The sequence below is a fragment of the Heterodontus francisci genome, chromosome 2 (genome assembly GCF_036365525.1).
Source record: "Heterodontus francisci isolate sHetFra1 chromosome 2, sHetFra1.hap1, whole genome shotgun sequence".
Lineage (NCBI taxonomy): Eukaryota > Metazoa > Chordata > Chondrichthyes > Heterodontiformes > Heterodontidae > Heterodontus > Heterodontus francisci.
Window position 1 is genome coordinate 44419962 of NC_090372.1, and position 24195 is coordinate 44444156.

The 24195-nt window shown below is 44.7% G+C and overlaps 1 protein-coding gene across 2 annotated transcripts in view; it reads left to right on the plus strand.

Moving 5' to 3' along the window:
• Window positions 1–18628: 18628 nt before the first annotated feature.
• jarid2b (jumonji and AT-rich interaction domain containing 2b) overlaps window positions 18629–24195 on the plus strand; it is a 411686-nt gene continuing 406119 nt past the window's right edge. Inside the window, exon 1 of one of the 2 annotated variants that reach the window (XM_068057714.1) lies at window positions 18629–19099. In XM_068057714.1, coding sequence (XP_067913815.1) covers window positions 19055–19099 — 45 coding nt within the window. In that variant the 5' untranslated portion in view covers window positions 18629–19054. Of the gene's footprint in view, window positions 19100–21296; window positions 21428–24195 lie in introns of those variants that run through there. The other variant, XM_068057739.1, reaches the window with a different exon arrangement.

The window sequence follows — 24195 nt, forward strand, 5'->3', positions numbered from 1 at the left end:
TCTTAAGACGAGATCCAGGGTGATTTTGCATTTGAAACAAAACTAAAACAAATGCTATTGCTTTTGTTGGCGAGCTGCACTTTTTGCAAACTGCTGACTCGTCTCCACCCCCTGCTTACAACTGTTCAAATGCTGATCTCCTGCAAAATTCCCACTCTTTGCATATCTTTTGCTATGCAAATAATCCCACCTATGAATGCTCCAGTTATACGGCAAGTTCTTCTTCTTTGGCCTCCTTGTCTCGAGAGACAATGGGTAAGCGCCTGGAGGTAGTCAGTGGTTTGTGGAGCAGCGCCTGGAGTGGCTATAAAGGCCAATTCTAGAGTGACAGACTCTTCCACAGGTGCTGCAGAAAAATTTGTTTGTCGGGGCTGTTACACAGTTGGCTCTCCCCTTGCACTTCTGTCTTTTTTCCTGCCAACTGCTAAGTCTCTTCGACTCGCCACACTTTAGCCCCGCCTTTATGGCTGCCCGCCAGCTCTAGCGATCGCTGGCCACTGACTCCCGCGACTTTAGTTTAGTTTAGTTTAGAGATACAGCACTGAAACAGGCCCTTCGGCCCACCGAGTCTGTGCCGACCATCAACCACCCATTTATACTAATCCTACACTAATCCCATATTCCTACCACATCCCCACCTGTCCCTATATTTCCCTACCACCTACCTATACTAGGGGCAATTTTATAATAGCCAATTAACCTATCAACCTGCAAGTCTTTGGCATGTGGGAGGAAACCGGAGCACCCGGAGGAAACCCACGCAGACACAGGGAGAACTTGCAAACTCCACACAGGCAGTACCCAGAATTGAACCCGGGTCGCTGGAGCTGTGAGGCTGCGGTGCTAACCACTACGCCACTGTGTCGCCCTTGTGATCAATGTCACAGGACTTCATGTCACATTTGCAGACGTCTTTTAAGCGGAGACATGGACGGCCAGTAGGTCTGATACCAGTGGTGAGCTCGCTGTACAATGTGTCTTTGGGGATCCTGCCATCTTCCATGCGGCTCACATGGCCAAGCCATCTCAAGCACCGCTGGCTCAGTATAAGCTGGGGATGTTGGCCGCCTCGAGGACTTCTGTGTTGGAGATACGGTCCTGCCACCTAATGCCAAGTATTCTCTGGAGGCAGCGAAGATGGAATGAATTGAGATGTCGCTCTTGGCTGACATACGTTGTCCAGGCCTCGCTGCCACAGAGCAAGGTACTGAGGACACAGGCTTGATACACTCGGACTTTTGTGTTCCGTGTCAGTGCGCCATTTTCCCACACCCTCTTGGCCAGTCTGGACATAGCAGTGGAAGCCTTTCCCATGCGCTTGTTGATTTCTGCATCTAGAGACAGGTTACTGGTGATAGTTGAGCTTAGGTAGGTGAACCCTTGAACCACTTCCAGAGCGTGGTCGCCGATATTGATGGATGGAGCATTTCTGATGTCCTGTCCCATGATGTTCGTTTTCTTGAGGCTGATGGTTAGGCCAAATTCGTTGCAGGCAGCCGCAAACCTGTCGATGAGTCTCTGCAGACACTCTTCAGTGTGAGATGTTAAAGCAGCATCATCAGCAAAGATGAGTTCCCTAAGGAGGACTTTCCGTACTTTGGTCTTCGCTCTTAGACGGGCAAGGTTGAACAACCTGCCCCCTGACCTTGTGTGGAGGAAAATTCCTTCTTCTGAAGACTTGAACGCATGTGAGAGCAGCAGGGAGAAGAAAATCCCAAACAGTGTGGGTGCGAGAACACAGCCCTGTTTCACGCCACTCAGGATAGGAAAGGGGTCTGATGAGGCACCGCTATGCTGAATTGTGCCTTTCATATTGTCATGGAATGAGGTGATGATACTTAGTAGCTTTGGTGGACATCCAAGCTTTTCTAGTAGGCTGAAGAGATCACGTCTGCTGACGAGGTCAAAGGCTTTGGTGAGATCAATGAAAGCAATGTAGAGGGGCATCTGTTGTTCGTGGCATTTCTCCTGTATCTGACGAAGGGAGAACAGCATGTCAATGGTATATGGCAAGTATGTTGTCATTAACACATTTGTAGCTTCTGTGAAAAAGTGCCAATGCCTGTTTTACTCATATTGTAACTTTCCAGGAGATCAATCAAAACTGACCCCGTAAAATTCTCATCCCAACCCAATGATAATGTACCACAGCCTGCAGACACAGAGCAATCAATTTTAAAATCCCCTTGCATACCTGTCTGGCATAAATGGGTTGGCCAATGGGTTGCAAAATGGCAAGTGCATCCGCACCATGTTTCCAATGTGTTCCAATCCATCCCCCTTCACGATTTTTACTTACCTATCCTCAGGCACCAGAAAGCCACATGCCTCAGAGGAGCGCGGTCCTAATCAAAATGGCAAATGTTGTATCCCGATGATGTCATTGAGGCGCACAAGCCATTTTAACTGCATGCCCGATTACAGCCTGCACCACTTCCAATCTGGAAACATTAGCTGGTAGCAAAAAGGATCCAGGCTACAGGAGTCTTCACAATTTAAAAAGGTTTTATTTAAAACATAGGCCAGATGGACACGTAGGAATGTTCACACTGGCCTCACATCCATCTAAGAGGGCTTCAGAAAGATGGCACCTAAGGCTACTCCTTCAGTACAACACTGGAGTGTCAACCTAGATTGTTGCGCTCAAGTCCTGGAGTGGGATTTGAACCCCACAACTGTCTGACTTAGAGGCAACAGCACTACCACTGAACCATGGCTGATATTTAGGGCTAGATTTTAAGGAGCCCTCGACATCGGGATCCGTGGCAAGGGGGGGCCTGAAGATGGCCCCAGATGAGGTCAGCCACGGACCTTGACGCCGCAGGGCCCGGCCCGATCCTCCCAGCAGCGGCGAGGCACCATGACGCACCCTGCCCCCAACCCCCTGCCGCTCGGCGACGGAAGCACAATTACCATATGCAAATAAAGTAAATTAATAGATTTGCATCTACTTACCATTAACCTTGATGTCCCAATGCATTCTTCAGCCCGACGGCCAGCATTCCTACGCCTTCGGATCCCCGTCCAGGGAAACGAGGCACGACACCGGTGAGAAGGGGGAAGGAGATAAGTTTCTCAGTGTGGGGGTGGGGTGACAAGGTAAAAATAATGTCATGGGTGTAGGGGATGGTGGGAAAGGTTGTAGCTTAAAGTTTGTGCAGTTTGGGGGAGGAAGGTCAGATGGTAAAGGTGTGTTTTGGGGGGGAGAGCAAATAACTAATTTAATTGTTATTGGGGTGGGAGGGGGCAAAAGAGATGTATTTATTTAATTTTTAAAATCTTTCTTTAAATATTTAAATATGCCGGTAGGGCTAACAACCCTTTAAAAATGGCGTCAGCGCCCGTGCACAGGCAGCTGAGGCCTTTTTTTTTTAGAGATACAGCACTGAAACAGGCCCTTCGGCCCACCGAGTCTGTGCCGACCAACAACCACCCACTTATACTAACCCTACAGTAATCCCATATTCCCTATCACCTACCTACACGAGGAGCAATTTACAATGGCCAATTTACCTATCACCTGCAAGTCTTTGGATGTGGGAGGAAACCGGAGCACCCGGCGAAAACCCACACAGACACAGGGAGAACTTGCAAACTCCGCACAGGCAGTACCCAGAATCGAACCCGGGTCCCTGGAGCTATGAGGCTGCGGTGCTAACCACTGCGCCACTGTGCCGCCCATTGCCAAGGATGGACAGCCCGCCCCCTCCCCGTGATCGGGGGGGGGGCCCGCCCCCATTATTTAAATGATCTGCCTCGCTTGGACTCGTGGCAGCTGTTTGGCGTGTGGCCTGCGTGGCTGTGCTGCCATTTGTTTTGCCTGCCACCGAAATCAGTGGCGGGCTTATAAAATTCAGCCCCTAATGTATAAGGCTTCTCCATACAATGTATGTATGTATAATGCCCATTTGGCTAAACCACCAGAAGGTTTCTGGTGCCCCTGGAACCATAACTGGCATAAGTCACCTGCCTTCAGGGGAGAAAATTGGAAATAAATTTTTAAAAATTGGGGCACCCCTCTCCTTTAATCAGGGTTCAGAATTGCAAAATTATGGTCTGGAATCCAGAGGCTGAAACAATATAAGACAAAGTTGAGTGACACTCATAACGAGGAACCTTGTAAAAAAAACTGTCTTCTGGAAAGCACTCATCTCTAACATGATCTGTATTTTTGGTGCAAACGCAGGCAAAAGGCCAGGAGAAACCCCTGAAGTGTGCTTTGTGTCACAACTTAAAGCTTTGACTGCTGCAGAAAAGTCTAGTAATTGATTTATTTTTGAAAAGTTTTGCTATCATTTATTAGCAAGTGTAAAGGCAAAGTATCATATGGCATACAAATCAACACAGAAACTGTCAGAAGTTATTTATATATTATTATTATAACTGATGTAACTTATTGAAAATAATAGAAATGTTATAAGTATGTGAGAAAAGTTATGTAGAAAAATCTTCAAACTAGGCAAGCCCCCTATTTAGTCACACATGTGTTAGTTTGCTAAGAGGCCACAACTCAAATATGCCAGAAAGTCGAGAAAAATCTCTCATTTTATATGTTGTAATCTCTGGCTTATACGCCAGGGTTGGGGCCGACCATGACTCATGGCCCTCCTGCCTTGGGCGCAATGGCATTGGAAGGATGCATGAGAATGGACAGAGACTGCTGGAGCTGTGTACCTATCACAACCTCTGCATCACCAACTCGTTCTTTCATACTACACCCTGTCACCAGGTTTCATGGAGACACCCAAGATCACGTCGTTGGCACCAGTTGGATGGACCTCATCATCACAAGGCGAGCCTCTATAAACAGTGTCCAAATCACACGCAGCTTCCACAGTACAGACTGCGACACTGACCACTCACTGGTGTGCAGCAAAGTTAGACTCAAACCAAAGAAGCTACATCAGTCCAAGCAGAAGGGCCGCCCACGCATCAACACTAACAGAATTTCTTATCTACAGCTGCTACATAAGTTTCTAAATTCACTTGAAAAAGCCCTTCAAAACACTCCTGCAGGGGATGCAGAGACGAAATGGGCCCACATCAGAGACGCCATCTATGACCACCTTTGGCAAACGTGAGAAGCAGAATGCAGACTGGTTTCCATCTCACTTCGAAGAGCTGGAACCTGTCATAGCCGCTAAGTGCACTGCACTGTTGAACTACAAGAGAGCCCCCAGCGAGTTAACATCCATAGCACTTAAAGTAGCCAGATGCGCTGCACAAAGAACAGCCAGGCGCTGTGCAAATTATTACTGGCAATAGCTATGCAGTTGTATTCAGCTGGCCTCCGACACCGGAAACATCAGAGGAATGTATGATGGCATTAAGAGAGATTTTGGGCCAACCATCAAGAAGATTGCCACTCCCCCCCCACCAAGTTTAAATCAGGGGAAACGATCACTGACCAACACAAGCAAATGGACTGCTGGGTGGAGCACTACCTAGAACTGTGCTCCAGGGAAAATGTTGTCACTGATACCGCCCTCAATGCAGTCCAGTCTCTGCCAGTCATGGAAAAGTTGGACAAACAGCCAACAAAATCGGAACTCAGTGATGCCATTGATTCTCTAGCCAGTGGAAAAGCCCCTGGAAAGGACGGCATTACCCCTGAAATAATCAAGAGTGCCAAGCCTGCTATACTCTCAGCACTCCATGAACTGCTTTGCCTGTGCTGGGATGAGGGAGCAGTACCACAGGACATACACAATGCCAATATCATCACCCTCTATAAGAACAAGGTTGACCGCGGTGACTGCATCAACTACCGTGGAATCTCCCAGCTCAGCATAGTGGGGAAAGCTGGCTGAGCGTGTCTACCCTGAGGCACAGTGTGGCTTTCGAGCAGAGAGATCCACCATTGACATGCTGTTCTTCCTTTGCCAGCTACAGGAGAAATGTCATGAATAACAGATGCCCCTCTACGTTGCTTTCATAGATCTCACCAAAGCCTTTGACCTCATCAGCAGAAGTGGTCGCTTCAGACTACTAGCAAAGATCGGATGTCCACCAAAGCTACAAAGTACCATCACCTCATTCTATGACAATATGAAAGGCACAATTCAGCATAGCGGTGCCTCATCAAACCCCTTTCCTATCCTGAGTGGCGTGAAACAGGGCTGTGTTCTCGCACCTACACTGTTTGGGATCTTCTTCTCACTGCTGCTCTCACATGTGTTCAAGTCTTCAGAAGAAGGAATTTTCCTCCACACAAGATCAGATGGCAGGTTGTTCAACCTTGCCCGTCTAAGAGCGAAGAACAAAGTACGGAAAGTCCTCATCAGGAAACTCCTCTTTGCTGACGATGCTGCATTAACATCCCACACAGAAGTGTCTGCAGAGACTCATCGACAGGATTGCGGCTGCCTGCAATGAATTTGGCCTAACCATAAGCCTCAAGAAAACGAACATCATGGGACAGGACGTCAGAAATGCTCCATCCATCAATATCGGCGACCACGCTCTGGAAGTGGTTCAAGAGTTCACCTACCTAAGCTCAACTATCACCAGTAACCTGTCGCTCGATGCAGAAATCAACAAGCGCATGGGAATGGCGTCCGCTGCTATGTCCAGACTGGTCAAGAGGGTGTGGGAAAATGGCGCACTGACACAGAACACAAAAGTCCGAGTGTATCAAGCCTGTGTCCTCAGTAACTTGCTCTACGGCAGCGAGGCCTGGACAACGTATGTCAGCCAAGAGCTACGTCTCAACTCATTCCATCTTCAATGCCTCCGGAGCATCCTTGGCATCAGGTGGCAGACCGTATCTCCAATGCAGAAGTCCTCAAGGTGGCCAACATCCCCAGTACATACACTCTACTGAGCCAGCGACGCTTGAAATGGCTTGGCCATGGAAGATGGCAGGATCCCTAAGGACGCATTGAACAGTGAGCTCGTCACTGGTATCAGACCCACCGACCGTCTATGTCTGCACTTTAAAGACATCTGCAAACACGACATGAAGTCCTGTGACATTGACCACAAGTCATGGGAGTCAGTTGCCAGTGATCGCCAGAGCTGGCGGGCAGCCATAAAGGCGGGGCGAAAGAGTGGCGAGTCGAAGAGACTTAGCAGTTGGCAGGAAAAAAGACAGAAGTGCAAGGAGAGAGCCAATTGTGTAACAGCCCCGACAACCAATTTTACCTGCAGCGCCTGTCGAAGAGTCTGTCACTCTAGTATTGGCCGTTATAGCCACTCCAGGCGCTGCTCTACAAACCACTGACCACCTCTAGGCACTTACCTATTGTCTCTCGAGACAAGGAGGCCAAAGAGAAGAGAGAGAATCTCTGGCTTATAATTATTATATAGCATTAATTAACCACTGACCACCTCCAGGCGCGTATCCATTGTCTCTCGAGATAAGGAGGCCCAAAAGAAAAAAAAAGATTAATTATATTGGCATTGAAATTTCAAAAAGACTTTCTCAAGTAACAAGGAGAACATTTAATGTTTCTTGTAATTTTCCTTCCTCACACATCAACATATTGCAACATTATCGAATCATGGAAATTATAGAACCCTGCAATTTTCCTATTCTTCCTTTTGAAATACTTATCTGATTTCCTTTTAAATTATATTACAGCCTCTGTCTCAATTGCCAGGTGTAGAAAAGCAACCTATGTTCCAATAACTCACGGTAAAAACAAATTCTGTTAACATCCTTCTTTGTTCCCATGTCTAGGCGCTTGCTACCAATTTGCTAATTTGTGCAAAAATACACTTTTCATATGAACATAGAAACTATTCCACTGTTCAATTAGAAAATGTCTGATCTGTACCTCAACTCCATTTATTCATTGTTGCTCCATGTTTTTTTGTATCCTTAACCAGCAAAAGTTCATCATCCAATCCTCCATCCCCCACCAGGATGATGTGAGGGCTCTCCGTTTCCTCCTTGAACAGAAGCCCAACCAGTCCCTATCCACCACCACCCTCCTCCACCTTGTTCTCACATTGAACAACCTCTCCTTTAACTCCACTCACTTCCTCCAAATAAAAGGTGTTGTTATGGACACCCGCAGGGGTCTTAGCTATGCCTGCCTTTTTGTGGGATACGTGAAACATTCCTTGTTCCAGTCCTACTCAGGCCCTGTCCATCACTACTTTTTCTGGGACACTGATGACTGTATTGGTCCCATTTCCTGCTCTCACCCTAAACTGGAACATTAACTGGAACATTTCATTGACTTTGCTTCCACTTTTCACCTTTCTCTCACCTTCACATGGTCCATCTCCCATTCTTCCCTTCCCTTCCATGACGTCTCTGTCTCCATTTCTGGGGATAAGCAATCAACCAATATTCATTATCAGCCCACTGACTCCCACAGCTACCTGGACTACATTTCCTCCCACACTGCGACATTCTCCCAGTTCCTCCATCTCCTTCACATTTGATCAGACAATGCAACCTTCCATTCTAGTGCTTCCCATATGTCTCCCTTTTTTCTCAACTGAGGATTGTCTTCACCATGGTTTACGGGGCCCTCAACTGTGTCCATTCCAATTCACACACTTCTGCTCTCACCTCTTCCCCTTTCTCCCAGATCCATGATAGGGATCCCCTCGTCTTCACCTTCCACTTCACCAGCCTCCATATTCAACAGATCATTCTCTGCCATTTCCACCACCTCCAGCATGATGCCACCACAAATATACCTTCTCCTCCCCTCTCCTTTCAGTATTCTGAAAGGACTATTCCCTCTGCAGCACCCTGCTCAATCACCCCCAACACCCCTCCCTTTCCCACAGCACTTTTCTATGCAAGCGCAGGCGATGTAACACCTGCCCTTTTATCTCCTCCTTCCTCACCGTACAAGGCCTCAAACACCCAAATACTCCTTCCAGGTGAAAGAGTGATTTACCTGTACTTCTTTCAATTTAATACAGTGTATTCACTGCTCATGATGTGGTCTCCTCTATAGTGGGGAAACCAAAAGCAGACTGGGTGACCACTTTGCAGAACACCTCCATTCACTCTGCTAGCACGACCCTGAGCTTCCCATCACCTGCCATTTTATTTCTCCATCTTACACCCACTCTGACCTTTCCGTCCTTGTCCTGCTACAGTGTTCCAGTGAAGTTCATCGCAAGCTCGAGGCACAACACCTCATCTTTCAACTGGGCATTTTACAGCCTTCTATACCGAACACTGATTTCAACAATTTAAAATCATACCCTCTGCCCTTATTTTGTTTCATGTTTCTTTGCTGTTTTTTCTCTCTCGTTTCTTTCTTACTTCCGTTTCTTTGTGTTCGGATGGCAGCTATTCAGGATCCTGCCATTCACGCATACGATCGTATGAACATATGAATTAGGAGCAGGAGTAGGCCACTCGGCCCCTTGAGCCTGCTCCACCATTCAATAAGATCATGGCTGATCTGATTGTAACCTCAACTCCACATTCCCGCCTACCCTCGATAACCTTTCACCCCCTTGCTTATCAAGAATCTAGCAACGTCTGCCTTTAAAATACTTAAAGACTCTGCTTCCACTGCCTCTTGAGGAACAGAGTTCCAAAGACTCACGACCCTCAGAGAGAAAAAAATTCTCCTCATCTCCGTCTTAAATGGGTGATCCCTTATTTTTAAATAGTGACCCCTAATTCTAGATTCTCCCACAAGAGGAAACATCTGTTCCACATCCATCACATCCATCCAGTTCTGATGAAAGGTCACTGACCTGAAATGTTAACTCTGCTTCTCCCTCCACAGATGCTGCCAGACCTGCGGTGTTTTTCCAGCACTTTCTGTTTTTATTACTTTCCTACCTATCTTTGTGTCATCAGCAAATTTAGCAACCATACCTTCAGTCCCTTCATTCAAGTCATTTATATAAATTGTAAAAACTTGAGGCCCCAGCACTAATCCCTGCAGCACACCACTCATTACATCTTGCCAACCAGAAAATGACCCATTTATGCCTACTCTCTGTCCCCTGTTAGCTAGCCGATCTTCTATCCATGCCAATAGGTTACTCCCTACACCATGAGCTTTTATTTTCTGCAATAACTTTGGATGTCCCGCCTTATCAAATGCTTTCTGGAAATTTAAGTACAGTACATCCACCGGTTTCCCTAACGTCTTTAATAACAGCTTCCAACATTTTCCCTAAGACAGATCGTAAGCTAACTGGCCTGTAGTTTCCTGCTTTCTGTCTCCCTCCCTTTTTGAATAACAGAGTTATATTCACAATTTTACAATCTAATGGAACTTTCCCGAATCTAGGGAATTTTGGAAAATCAAAACCAACGCATCAGCTCTCTCACTAGCCACTTCCTTTAGGACCCGAGGATGAAGTCTATCAGGATGATTGGACTTGTCAGCCCGCAGCTCCAACAATTTGCTCAGTACCACTTCCCTGGTGATTGTAATTTTCTTCAGCTCCTGCCTCCCTTCCATTTCCTGATTTACAGCTATTTATGGGATGTTACATGTATCCTCTATAGTGAAGACCAATGCAAAATACCTGTTCAATTCACCTGCCATCTCCTTATTTTCCCTTATTAATTCCCCAGATTCACTTTCTATAGGACCAACACTCACTTTGTTAACTTTTCTTTTTTAAATACCTATAAAAACTTTTACTATCTGTCTTTATATTTCTAGCTAGTTTTTTCTCGTACTCCAATTTTTCCCTCCTTATCAATCTTTTAGTCATTCTTTGCTATTCTTTATATTCTGTCCAATCATCTGACCTGCACCCATCTTTGCACAATTATATGCTTTTTCTTTAAGTTTGATACTATCTTTAACTTTTTTAGTTGACCATGGATAGTAGGTCCTCCTCTTGGAATGTGCTATTCTGTGTATTCTGAAATAGCCCCTTAAATGTCTGTCACTGCATCTCTATAGACCAATCCCTTAACCTAATTTGCCAGCTCACTTTCGCTAGCTCTGTTTTCATGCCGTCATAATTGCCCTTATTTAATTTTAAAATACTTACACCTCCTCAAGACACATCTTTTGTTTCTTTACATGTCCTATTACCACTCCCATTGGCCATGCACCATGAAACATTTTGTCATTTAATCTGTCCTGCCCTCCATACTGTCACAGACCTTCCCTTTTGTTCTTTTTACCACCCTCCCCCCTTTCACTTGCTCAAAACGTATTATAGTTCTAACTTTTCCCAATTCTGATGAAAGGTCACAGACCTGAAACATCAACTCTGCTTCTCTCTCCACGGAACCGCTGCGCATTTCCAGCATTGTTTTTATTATAAAACTTCATCAAGCACAGTCTTGAAAATTTCAATTGTTCCAACATCCAAAACCTTTTGGGGCAGAGTTCCAGATTTTCACTACCTTTCATGAGAAAAAGAGCTTGCTGATTTCACTCCAAATCGCCTTGCTCTAATTTGAAGATTTTTCCCTCTAATTCTGGATTCCCCCACCAGGGCTAATTATGACCACGAAATGTAATTTTGTCTGAACACGTGTGAGCAGGAACTATGTGAAACTAGTGCTGCCAGCTCATTATTGTGTGCCAAGCGTGCAGCCAAAGCTACCCCACACAGCTTATTGGCTGTGTGTCCATTTGAGTGATGGAAAATCAGGCATCTCTGATGCCACTTAAAAGCACTCAGAACCTCTGCAGACATGAGAGAACACTTATCTGCACAGAAATGGCTGCAAAACCTGCAAATCTGGTCCCAATGTTCTTCAATGCCATTTTGGAGGCCTAGTCCAGGCAATGGTCAGGAGGAGGAAAATTCAGTGGCAACTCATCTTGTGTACAAAATTATGAAGGGCCTAGATAGGATAGACAGGAAGGACCTGTTTCCCCTGGCGGAGAGGTCAATTACCAGGGTGCACAGATTTAAGGTATTTGATAGAACGATTGGAGGGGACATGAGGAAAAACTTTTTCACCCAGAGAGTGGTGGGTGTCTGGAATTCACTGCAAGGAATGGTGGTGGAGGCAGAAACCCTCAATTCTTTGAAAAGGTACCTGGACATTCACCTGAAGTGCTCTAACTAGCAAGGCTATGGACGTGCTGGAAGGTGCAATTAGATTGGGCTGCTAGTCTTTTCAGCCGGCAAGGACACATCATCATGCTAAAAGCCAATTCTCGTCCCTCTCTTTCATTTCAGGTGTTGAGGCTTCCGTGCTAGAGCAGGAAAAAAGGGGTGTCTTCCTGCATCACTTTATCTGACCACAGCAAGCACCAGCTCAGAGACTGGTATCATACATACTTTAGGATTGAGAAGGGTCTTCATTATGGTGGATCATTGGGCACATGTGCAGGATCAAGGCCAAGGGAATAGAACACCACAGGTGCCAGCTCACCAGAGTACAAGATCATTTATTAGCTTTGCTGCAGAGGACGCAAACTTTGAGGACCTAGACTACCAAAGAAGGTTGATAGACATGCATCAGGAAATATTAGGCACATTGAACAACCAGCCATACAGCTTGCATGCAATGAAGGGAGCATCAGAAGTCCAGGCCAATTTGTGTTAGGTCTTTGCGCAGAGCATGGAGACCATCTTGTCCATCATGGACCAAGCAGTTAGCTCCTTGAACACAACAATGGTGGCAGCTATAATGATGTTTCTGCTGGCAGATCCAACAATTTCCATGGCAGTTCATACTGATGTCATATTAGTTCTGGGGGTCAGTGTTGACAAGGGCTTTCGGAGCATCACATAACTTCTGCACTCTATTCTTGTGTAAACCTATAGGAGTGTTGAGGCACAGTCCCAGAAGTGTGGCCTTGGCTCCCTGGAAGAGGCATATGCTGTCCTCTCTCAAAATGACAGCTTGCCTGTGCCCCAGCTACCCATTCCACTAGTACTCTTGTTACTGCCATACAACAAGCTAGCTCCTTTCAATTTCAATGGGTTCTCCCCAGCAGACAAACATGTAGATTTCCAGTGCAGGAGTGGGCAGGAGGGATGTACCACCTGACCTCGTCTTCCATTTAGTTGGATAGTCAAGTGCCACAGTTTTTTTACTTTTTCATTTCATAATTTCTACAGTTCATTGTTTATTTCAGCACGACTCCTTCCGATCGTGACACTTGTAACAGGAAAAATGAAACTAATCATACTGTCACATTTCACATATGATGTTGCCTCATCCCATTTATCTACATAACAATGGCTGTTTCATCCTCTCCTCCATTGTCAACCATGGTTCAATAGTATAACACCCTTGCCTATGAGTCAGGAGGTCATGTGTTCATGTACCACTCCAAAGAATTAAGCACAAAATCTAGGCTGTTGCTTTGGTGCAGTATTGAAGGAGTGCTGCACTGTCAGAGGTGCAGTCTTTTGGACAAGACATTAAACCGAGGAACCATCTGCCCTCTGAGCTAGGCATAAAAGATCAAATGGCATTATTTCAAAGAAGGGTACAGGAGTTCTTCTCGGTTTCCTGGGACACTATTTATTTACATAAAAATAAAACAGATTATTGGTCATTATTACATTACTATTTGTGGGACCATGTTGTTTATGAATTTTCTGCCATGTTTCGTACATTACAAATGATGACTACACTTCATTAGATTAGATTAGATTTTAGATTAGAGATACAGCACTGAAACAGGCCCTTCGGCCCACCGAGTCTGTGCCGACCATCAACCACCCATTTATACTAATCCTACACTAATCCCATATTCCTACCAAACATCCCCACCTGTCCCTATATTTCCCTACTACCTACCTATACTAGTGACAATTTATAATGGCCAATTTACCTATCAACCAGCAAGTCTTTTGGCTTGTGGGAGGAAACCGGAGCACCCGGAGAAAACCCACGCAGACACAGGGAGAACTTGCAAACTCCACACAGGCAGTACCCGGAATCGAACCCGGGTCCCTGGAGCTGTGAGGCTGCAGTGCTAACCACTGCGCCACTGTGCCGCTACTAGCTGCAAAGCACTTTGGGACATCCTGAGGTCTTTCTTTTTTTTCCTTTGGGCATAACATGAGGGCAATAGCAGAGTATAGTCTTAATGTTCCCCTTGGCAGTGATGATGATAGGTTATACCTGCCAACTTTTCTTTGCAAATATATGCGTCATGTTTGAATCTCAGCTCTACTTCACCACCATCTCTTTCAACTGTTCTGCTGTCTCTAAATTGTCAGACTGCTTGTCCGACATCCTGGACTGGATGAATAGAAATATCCTCCAACTTAATACTGAGAAAACCGAAGACATTGTTTTTGGTCCCTGCCACAAAATTCCGTTCCTAGCCACTGACTTCTTCCCTCTCCCTGACAATTGCCTTAGACTAAACTAGATGGTTCACAATAAAAACAAGAAATGCTGGAAATACTCAGCAGGTCTGGCAGCATCGGGTGTCGTATTTGACCCCAAGTTGAACTTCCGATCACATATCTGGGCCATCACTAAGACAGCCTATTTCCATCTCCGTAACATCGCCCAATTCCGCCCCTGCTTCAGCTCATCAGTTGTTTAAATCCTCATCCATCCTTTGTTGCCTCTAGACTTGACTATTCTAATGCACTCCTGGCGGATCTCCCACTTTCTACCCTCTGTAAACTTGAGATCATCTAAAACTCTGCTGCACGTTTTCTAATTCACATGCCATTCACCCATCATCAATGCACTCGCTGACCTACATTGGCTCCCAGTTAAGCAACGCCTCAATTTTAAAATTCTCATCCTTGTTTTCAAATGACCCCATGGGCTTGCCCCTGCCTATGTCTGTAATTTCCTCCAGCCCCACAACCCTCCGAGATATCTGCATTCCTTCACGCCTTCAACTCTAGCCTTCTGAGCATCCCCGATATTACTCCCTCCACCACTAGCAACCATGCCTTCGGCTAACAAGACCTGAAGCTCTGGAATTCCCTTCCTGAACCTCTCTGCCTCTCTACCTCTCTTTCCTCCTTTAAGATTTTCCTCAAAACCTACTTCTTTGACCAAGCTTTTGGTTACCTGTCCTAATATCTCCTTTTGTGCTCGGTGCCAAATCCTGTTTGGTAATGCTCCTGGGAAGCACTTTGGGACATTTCACAACATTAAAGGTATTATATAAATACAAGTTGTTGTTGTCATTCATGTACACACTGAAAATCACGACACTTGAAATTTTTTTTGTTTCAGCTTTCTCTAGCCGTGGATGCATGCTGGGTTACTGTTCCATCAATGACTGAAGTTCCCCCAGTACCTCACTTAAGTGGTCATGTGTGTGAGCTCAGCAGGTGAAATTCACTGGCTACTTCACTACGGGGAGCATCACAATTGAGCCCAGATCTGAGATGGATGATCTGAGAAGGTGGTGGAAGGTGGCAACCCTGCATTGTGATTGCTTTACAACTGAGTGGCTTGCCAGGGTTGAGAAGGCATGAAGACTCAAGAAGAAAAGCTATGAAATCATGTGGAACAATGATTATCAATATTTCTGACTTTTGGGAGGCGGGATTATGTTAGCAGCAAATTTTTACTATATAGGGGGCATAAGAAAAATTTATATTGAATAGAACAAATTCCTTACTGACACTAAGATCTCTTTATACAAAGACAACAGATCTTGGGACCAAATATTCCTCCCATTTGTAATCAATGGATGGAAAATTCAATTTCCTCAGTTTGTTGCCTGCATTAAAAAAAATGTAACTTTTCTGTTCTAATACTTTTTACATGTATTGACTTGACCATCTGTTAATAGTTCCTGATGTATCTGTAAAGAAGTGCTCATTAATCTTGATATGACTCCAAGTTCTGAATGACTTGGCATTAAGCATGGCGTTAATGGTCATGAGTTAAAGCCTGGCTTGGGTGTAAAATTAAAACTCGACACAGGCCTGACCCGAAAACAACCAACCTGAACCTGACCTGGGCCCGGGCCTGAGTCCTTCAATTTTTTTAAATGCCCGACTCGACCCAAAAATAACAAACATATTATTGAAATAGAAAAAAAAATCGTAGATTAAAATGAAAACAATACGAAAGCAAAAAGTATAGTCCAGCCCGACTGGACCTGAGCCTGAATGCTGGACATAGAATACAGACCCGAACCCAAACCCGACACATGTAGTCGGGTTTGGTCGGGTAGCCAGACTTTGTCATGAGTCACAGTTTCCAGATCAATCCATGTCTCTGCTGTGCTATTTAATCTTAGGCACTACACTTGGCCTCATCATCCCAGGTTAGAGAGGGTAAATATCAGATAAATCTCTGCCACTGATCACTATTCAGCAAACTTTTGTTGGAAAGTCATGTGAGTGGATGTCAAGAGAGGGCTTGGGTTTTGTTGTGATGCCCTCCACAGTTGAATAGCCTACTGGTATACACTGTCCAGGCTCACATACAAATAATGACCACTTGGGAGATGTACAGAAGGCTGGCAAATATTCTTGCTACTGTACCCACCTTACCCTGCATGAAATCAACTGGGAAGGGATATAAATTGGATAAGAAAATTAGCAAGAATAAACATCTTGCTTATCTCAAATTATGTCTGTGACCATTTTGTGAATAGATCCTGCATGTAATCAGAAACAAAAATGTTGCCCAATTTGGTCACTTAGTTCTCCTGCAATGTTAACTTGTCAAGCAAAGTTATAAGTTTAATGACATGTTATGCAACAAATTTACTGCACCATTGCATCAATAAATCTGAATATTTAGAAATCAAAGTAATTAAGTTAGTTAACAGTACACCGAGGTGACGTCTTCGTATAAAAGAGAGCCATTCACTCAGTTGTGCAAAAATCTATCAGAGCTCAGATGCATAAGAATTCCGTTATGTACCATTGGGTGTGAGAACCTATATTTATTCTATATGAAGATTGTTGATAATTTCACTGCTTCCAACATGATAATTTGCTGCAGTGAAATTAAAAACAATGATTCACTGAAGCAAATAATCCTGTTAATCATTTCACATACTGTCAACGTTTACAAATGGTTAGTAAATTATGGGGTTTTTACATTTGTGAAATAGAAACAGTAATATACATCCACCACTATTTGTTTTCATTGGAGTAAGAGGAACCTCATTGTTGTATCATAGAAATAATTCTGCTCACTGTGGAATTAAAGGCTCAGTGCAAGCTAGAAATGTTTTCATGCAGGCAGGGTGCTTGCACTGTTCCAGTTGCCAACAGACAGGCAGGGTCAGGTATGATTTTATTATCATTATGTGTGTCAATGCCAAGTCTTATTTCTGATGATCCTTAATGCCATGGTGGCAATTTTATTTCTAATTTATAGTTCTTTTTATTCTATCCATGCTATGGACCATATTCCAGCTGAGTAACCATTGAGAGAGAAGGCATCCAGCACTAAGATTTTTGCTGTTAGCATTACCGTTTGAGAGGAGTCTAAGCAATTCACCCTCATAATAATTGCTCCTGCTCTATGGGTTAGTTGCTGACATATACTCTGTACATCCTGGAACAGCATTGTCTGTTGCATGGGAGTGACTAAGTTGAGAAACACAGGTCTAAATGCTCCCCATTACAGTGTATTAGAACTGCACTGCATGATCAAACTGAAAGTTGTCCCTAGAAAGTGTGCCTGTGTAACGTACTGAGCAAGGACAGAATTGGCCTCCAATGTAAAACAGATCTGAAACCTGAGCAAATAATGAATTCCCAACACTCCTTAAACCAGCAATTTGTCACTGTCATTTTTGTGTACTTACTTCCAAAAGCAGTCACTCAATTCATTTTCACATTGTACTTGAGTTCAATGAAACTAATAACCATAGGTTGAATTTGTGTGCTGGTGAAAGATATACAATGTGAAACATTAACTTGTCCTTTCTCTTTACATATGCTGATGAACCTGGTGTGTCTTTCCAGTGATTTTCTGCTTTCATCGGGAGTGGGGCGGGGTGGGGGGGGTTGCCTAAATTTTCTGAATCCTCACTGGAACCTGTAATCATGTAATCAAAAAAAAATTGATGCAGTTTTCTGATATGCATTGGTGGCAGGCAAGGTCCCACATTGTTGGTGTGGATGTGGTAAGAGTTTGTGTAAGATGCAATTCTGTTACTGGTGTTAGCTGTGGCTCAGTGGTCGCACTCAGTATCTCTAAATCAGAAGGTTATGGACTCAAATCCTACTCCAGAGACTTAAGCACAAAAATCTAGACTGACAAATCGGTATAGTACTGAGGGGGGCACTACCTTTCAAATGAGATATTAATCTGAGGCCCTATCTGGTGGATGCAAAAGATGCCATGGCACTATTTCAAAGAATGGCAGGGTATTCTGGCCAATATTTATCCCTCAACTAGCATTGCTAAAAAAAAACAATTATCTGGTCATGACCACATTGCTGTTTGATGGGACCTGGCTGCTGCATTTCCCTCATTACGACAGTAACTACACTTCAAAAAAAGTACTTCATTGGTTGTGAAGTCCTTTGGGATACCCTGAGGTTGTAAAAGGCACTATATGAATGCAAGTTTTTATATATTGGTATTTCTGATATATACGCATACGGTCTGTTTGGGAGATGGACGTGGGAGAGACAGTGAAGGACAGGCAGGCAGTGAGTGAGTGAGTGTGAGAGAGAGAGAGAGAGACAGTAAAAGGGAAGTCCCAGGCAATACTGCAGCTCTTGAGCTCTCCGGCAGGGGCTGTACTGAGTGTGCGTGGCCGGGAGCGTCCGAACGTAGCCATTTAAAGTTAAAGGGATGTGATTGGTGGGAGTGCGAGTATGAGCCTGAGTTGTGTGTGTGTTTGAGACTCTGTCTGTCTCTCTGCACAGAACGTGACTACATTATTTTATTCCCCCTTCTCTCTCTCTTTCCCCCATGTTTTTTTTCTTATTCAAGATGTAACTTCACTACACGTAGCTTTTTTTTTTAACTTCGTCTTTTTCGTGTTGCTCGGGAGCAGTAGCTGTAACTGGTGTCGACGAGCTTTTTTTTTGTAAAAAAATGTTTTATTGAAGTGAATTATTTATTTTTTTCCTCCCTCCCAACTTCGGATTTAATCAAAAGGCGAGCAGGCACGGCAAGCACGGAGAGGGAGCTTTGTAAATATAGACCAGCCAGGGCTTATCCACATCGACGAGATTGATTCATGTGGAATTTTCTTCTCTTCGCAAAGAAAATTGGGACAACAGGATGACCAGAGAAAGACCCAAGAGGAATATAATTCACAAAAGATTAGTAAGTGGCTCGAGAAGTTTTTTTTTTAAATCTTCCTTTTTTTCCCCTGAAGGAGGTGGTTGGGCTTTAACATTTTCCTCCTTATTGCGAGGCATTTTTGTTTTGTTTATGATTTTTGGCTGCTAATACTGCAAGGTATGCCCATTGTATGGTTCTCGTTTTATTTTGCTAGTTGTGGACACAATGATTTTTAATGGATTATCTCTTTATGTTGGTGTATGCTGTGTACAGAGAAGAGTGATTCGGTGACAGTCTTGGCCGTCCCTTACCGGATCAGATCTAATTATTTAGTGGTTGTTGATCCGGCCTGTTGTATTTGCAAAGCTGCTCCTAGGGAGGAAAGGGAAGTGATCACGTCCCCCCACGAATACTTGTGAGCCGTTTGTTCGCCTGGTGCTCCAGCGACGCCAGACTCCTCGTCCTCTGCAGGATTTTTCCCTGCTCTACCCCCATTTTGGATCTTTCTGCCGCCACCGATTGGTTCTGCTTGGATTAATGGCAACCTGCATTGCCTTGTTGTTGAACTCTTATTTCCAAGCAGGTTTCTCCCCCTTCTCCTCTTACAACTGGACTACATTTTCAACCATTTGTGATACAGCCCAGAGCTTCTATCCTATTTTTATTTAGGTTTCAATAACAAGTTGCAAAAAAAAATGTTTTTAGAATAGTTTTTTTCGGGTTTTGTTGTTTGCCACATGGTCACGCTGTAATCTTGTAGCAATGTTTGCATTCTCATTTCCCCCCCCCCCCTCTTCCTTTCTCCAACCACCATTCTTCAAAGGGTTACTATCTGCAGTCGGCGGATGTGAATTATTCAGGGCCTTTAGGTAATGGAGTAGTGAGAGATTGCAGATGTTTGAAAGGCTTCCATTGCTATTTGGGTTGGAAAGCGACAAGGTTTCTCTTCACCCCCCACCCCCCACCCCCCACCTCCCACCTCCTCTCCAGTTTTTGGATTTGTAGTGACCTCTGACTTGCCAGACGCCAGTGTTTAAATGAGGAAGGTGACACGTCCACCACACTACACAACTCGGTTCCATGAAACATTGCAAAGACTTCGACCAGTATTGCACTCTCCAGCCCCCGCTCCAAAAAAAAAAGCCTCTTATCGGTCCCTCCCTGACGCGGGAGGCGCTTTATTGTCCTTCTGTAACTTGTCAAATTGCTGAATCGATAGAAAGCGACCGTCAACATTCTGGTGGCATCACGGAAACAACGACGCACAAACAAAAAAAAAACACACACAACTGGAAGTATATTTTAAAGAACATCTGACGCATTGCAGGGATACGTGTTAAAGTTTATTTATTAGAACGATCTCTCTCAATTTAAAATCTGTGTGCGATGTTTTTGTTTGTCCCCTTCCCTAAACATTGCTTTTAAAAAAAGCTTTCGAACAAAAGAGGAGGGGGTAAAAGTTTTGGGTATTGTCCGGGCACGGGTGGCCGGTCTCCTTGTGAAAAGGCCATTAAGGTCCCAGTGTGTCCTCGGCCTGTTGGGAGGAGCGCCCCCCCCGGGTTTGTGTGGCCCGCCGGGGCTGCTGCTGGATCGGCTGCAACAGGTCGGCACGAGGGCGGCTTCGAACGCTGTGTCGGCCGCGACGTTCCAAGCCGTGTGCGACGTCAGCACGGTCCGGAACCTTGGGACACGAGGGGAGAACCGGCCTCTGTGACGTCACAATGGAGGGGGCGGAGAGGAGCTCGCGGAAGCTGCGGCCGCTCCACGTGACCAGTTGCGTTTTAATTCACAAAAAAGAGAAATGTTACTTCTGAAGTCTACACTTCCCGCCTGCGACTGAGCACTGTCGGAAATTGCTACCTTCTCATGTACTTGCACGCACCTTGGTCGATCCGGGGTGGGGGGCGGTCTGTAGCGCCACACTTAGTCATTGAGATTTACTTTTACGTAAACGGCGTCCTTAATGACGAGTTTGCCCTTTTTTTGGGGATTGCTGTGTAGGTTTTGGGTAAATGCAGAGAGGAAAGTGACCCGCTGAGCAGCGCCACTTTTTTCCTGTTGCTTTTTAAAGTTTTATAACTTTTCCTCTATCACAACAATGACTACACGTCAGAAGTACTGCATTGACTGTAAAGCGCTTTGAGACGTCCAGTGGCCGTGAAAAGCGCTATGGAAATGCAAGTCCTTCTGCTTATAACTGGAGGCTGAAGCTGTGAATCAGTGATCGTAGCACTTTGTTTTTGGATAATTACATGGAGTAGGCTGTCTAGTTGGGCACAGGATGTCTCATACTGTAATTGGAATGACTTCAGACCTCCTCACGAACGGAATGACTGTTCCACCCAGCAACTGGAACATCATATAACAGCAGTAGGTGTACAATTCTAATCCAGTCTTCCGGTTTGGTTCTCTGCCACCTGATGCATCTTTGTCTGCTGAAGACTCTCCTGACCTTGCTGCTTTTTCCTTTCCGCCCCACAAACATATTTTTTGTTCACTCGCCGACCATTGCCACGCAACGTGCTTCAATGCGTTTTTTGCACGTAAATGAGTGCTGCTGAGATGTAAATGATATGTAAAAACATATCCATGTGCTGTTGTGGTGGGGTGATTATGGCTTCCCTGTGATACGAAAGAAGCCTGTTTCCTTTAGATAGATTCACCGCTTTCTCCTAGAGGCAGGGGTTGTTCTGACTGGCTGCAAAATGAACAGCCATCCGACATGGACTCGATGGGCCGAATGGCCGTCTTCTGTGCTGTAAATAAATGACTAATGTCATGAAGAGCATCATCTTTTTAGTGTCTTTACTGTGCTGCCGTCAGAAATAACCCCAGCTTTGGAGGCAGCATTTTGAATAAAGCGATGCTGTAGACCCCAGTGTGTTAGAGAGCTATAGCATTGAAACAGGCCCTTCTGCCCACCGAGTCTGTGCTGACCAACAACCACATATTTATACTAATCCTACATTAATCTCATATTCCCTACCACATCCCCACCATTCTCCTACCCCTTACCTACACTAGGGGCAATTTACAATGGCCAATTTGCTTAGCAACCTGCAAGTCTTTGGCTGTGGGAGGAAACTGGAGCACCCGGCGGAAACCCACACGGTCACAAGGAGAACAGGCAGTACCCAGAACCGAACCCGGGTCGCTGGAGCTGTGAGGCTGCGGTGCTAACTACTGTGCCGCCCTGTTAGAAAATCAATTTTTAAAAAGTGCCTTCTATGGGTAGCAATGCTACCCTGATCACAGTATAAAAAAAGGAAACTAGCTGGCAGAGGTGGGTGTGATTTTGATCACCAGCAGACTGCTTGTGCAGTCCAGCAAGGAGATTCTTTTTCTGCCCTCAAATGTAATTTCACAATTGAACATGCCCATGCTCTGTTTTTATGCTGTGAAGTCTGCTTTGCAATACAAATGTGGTGGATTCCACCACACTGGGACCTATATGTACTGCTGTATTATAAATGTTTTGCAGCTGGAGTCAGGACCATCCCAAGCCTTCCTGTGATAACGATGCAGTCTATTCTCACTCTGAACGTCCTGAAGTTATCCACTAAATGCAAGTGCCATTACAAAGGCAGAGGAGGAGAGGGGCAACCATGTTTGGAGGAGATCTTTAGAATGAGACTTGGGGCATCAGAGGAGTGTTGAATGAACTTCCACCAAGTGCAGTTACCTTGGAATCCAAGGGGATGAGCAATTAAAAGGGAGGGATAAAAAGAATCAAGGACAGCAAAGATATAACTGGGTAGACAAACAACAAACAGTAAATTAGTGTTTAAGTTTTTTTGTGCATAGCAATACCTGGAAAAATTATTTGTAGTATTTTATTTCCGGGGGATCGGTTTGGTGAAATGCTTGCTGTGCTGCACATGGGATATCTGCCATTAAGTTTGATCGATTATATTTAGGTGCAGGTCCACTCAGGTTTTCAATGTTAATATTGAGAATTATTTACCACACTTTGGGAGAGTCCGTACCAGACTGGCATGATCCTATTGTTTTCAGATGTCTCTCCTAATTCAGGTTTGACAGCTCTGTATCTTGAAGACGTCAGGACTGATGTATTTGGGTGTTGTAATTTTGGCATTATTTGAACTGCCCTTATGCCAATTGTAACTTGTCATTCCATTTCAATTGGACTCGGTGATAGTGCACCCTACCTCTGAGTCAGAAGTTTGAAAGTTTAAGCTCCACTCCAGAACTGCAGGATCCAATCAGTGCAGTACTGAATGAACACTGCATTGTCAGAGTTGTCGTTCTTCCAAAATTCCCTAGGTTCTAGAACGGTCCCAGTGGATTGGAAAACTGCAAATGTAACACTTCAGTTCCAGAAAGGAGGGAGACAGAAAGCAAGAAACTATAAGCCAGTTAGCCTAACATCTGTTGTTGGGAAAATGCTAGAATCCATTATTAAAGAAGTAGTGGTGGGACATCTAGAAAATCACAATACAGTCAGGCAGTCAACATGGATTTTGTGAAAGGGAAATCATGTTTAACAAGTATATTAGAGTTCTTTGAGGATGTATCAAGCAGGGTGGATAAAGAGGAACATGTAGATGTAATGTATTTAGATTTCCAAAAAGCATTCGATAAGGTGCCACATAAAAGGTATGTACACAACTTAAGAGCTCATAGTGTTGGGGGTGTTATATTAGCATGGGATAGAGGACTGGCTGACGGGCAACAGAGAGATGAGATAAATGGGTCATTTACAGGATGGCAACTAGTGGAGTGCCACAGGGTTCAGTGCTGGGGCCTCAACTATTTATGATCTATATTAATGACTTGGATGATGGGACTTGACTGTATTGCAGCCAAATTTGCTGACAGTGTGAAGATAGGAAAGCAAGTTGTGAGGAGGATAGAGAGAGCCTGCAAAGGCATATAGATGGGTTGAGTGGGCAAAAATTTTGCAGATGGAGTATAATATGGGAAAATGTGAGGTTTCCACTTTGGCAGGAAGAATAGAAAAGCAGAATATTTAAATGGGGAGAGAGACTGTAGAATGCTGTGGTACAGAAGGACCTGGGATCCTTGTAAATGAAAAGTCAGCATGCAGGTACAACAATCAATTAGGAAGGCAAATGGAATGTTGGCCTTTATTGCAAGGGGGATGGAGTATAAAGTAG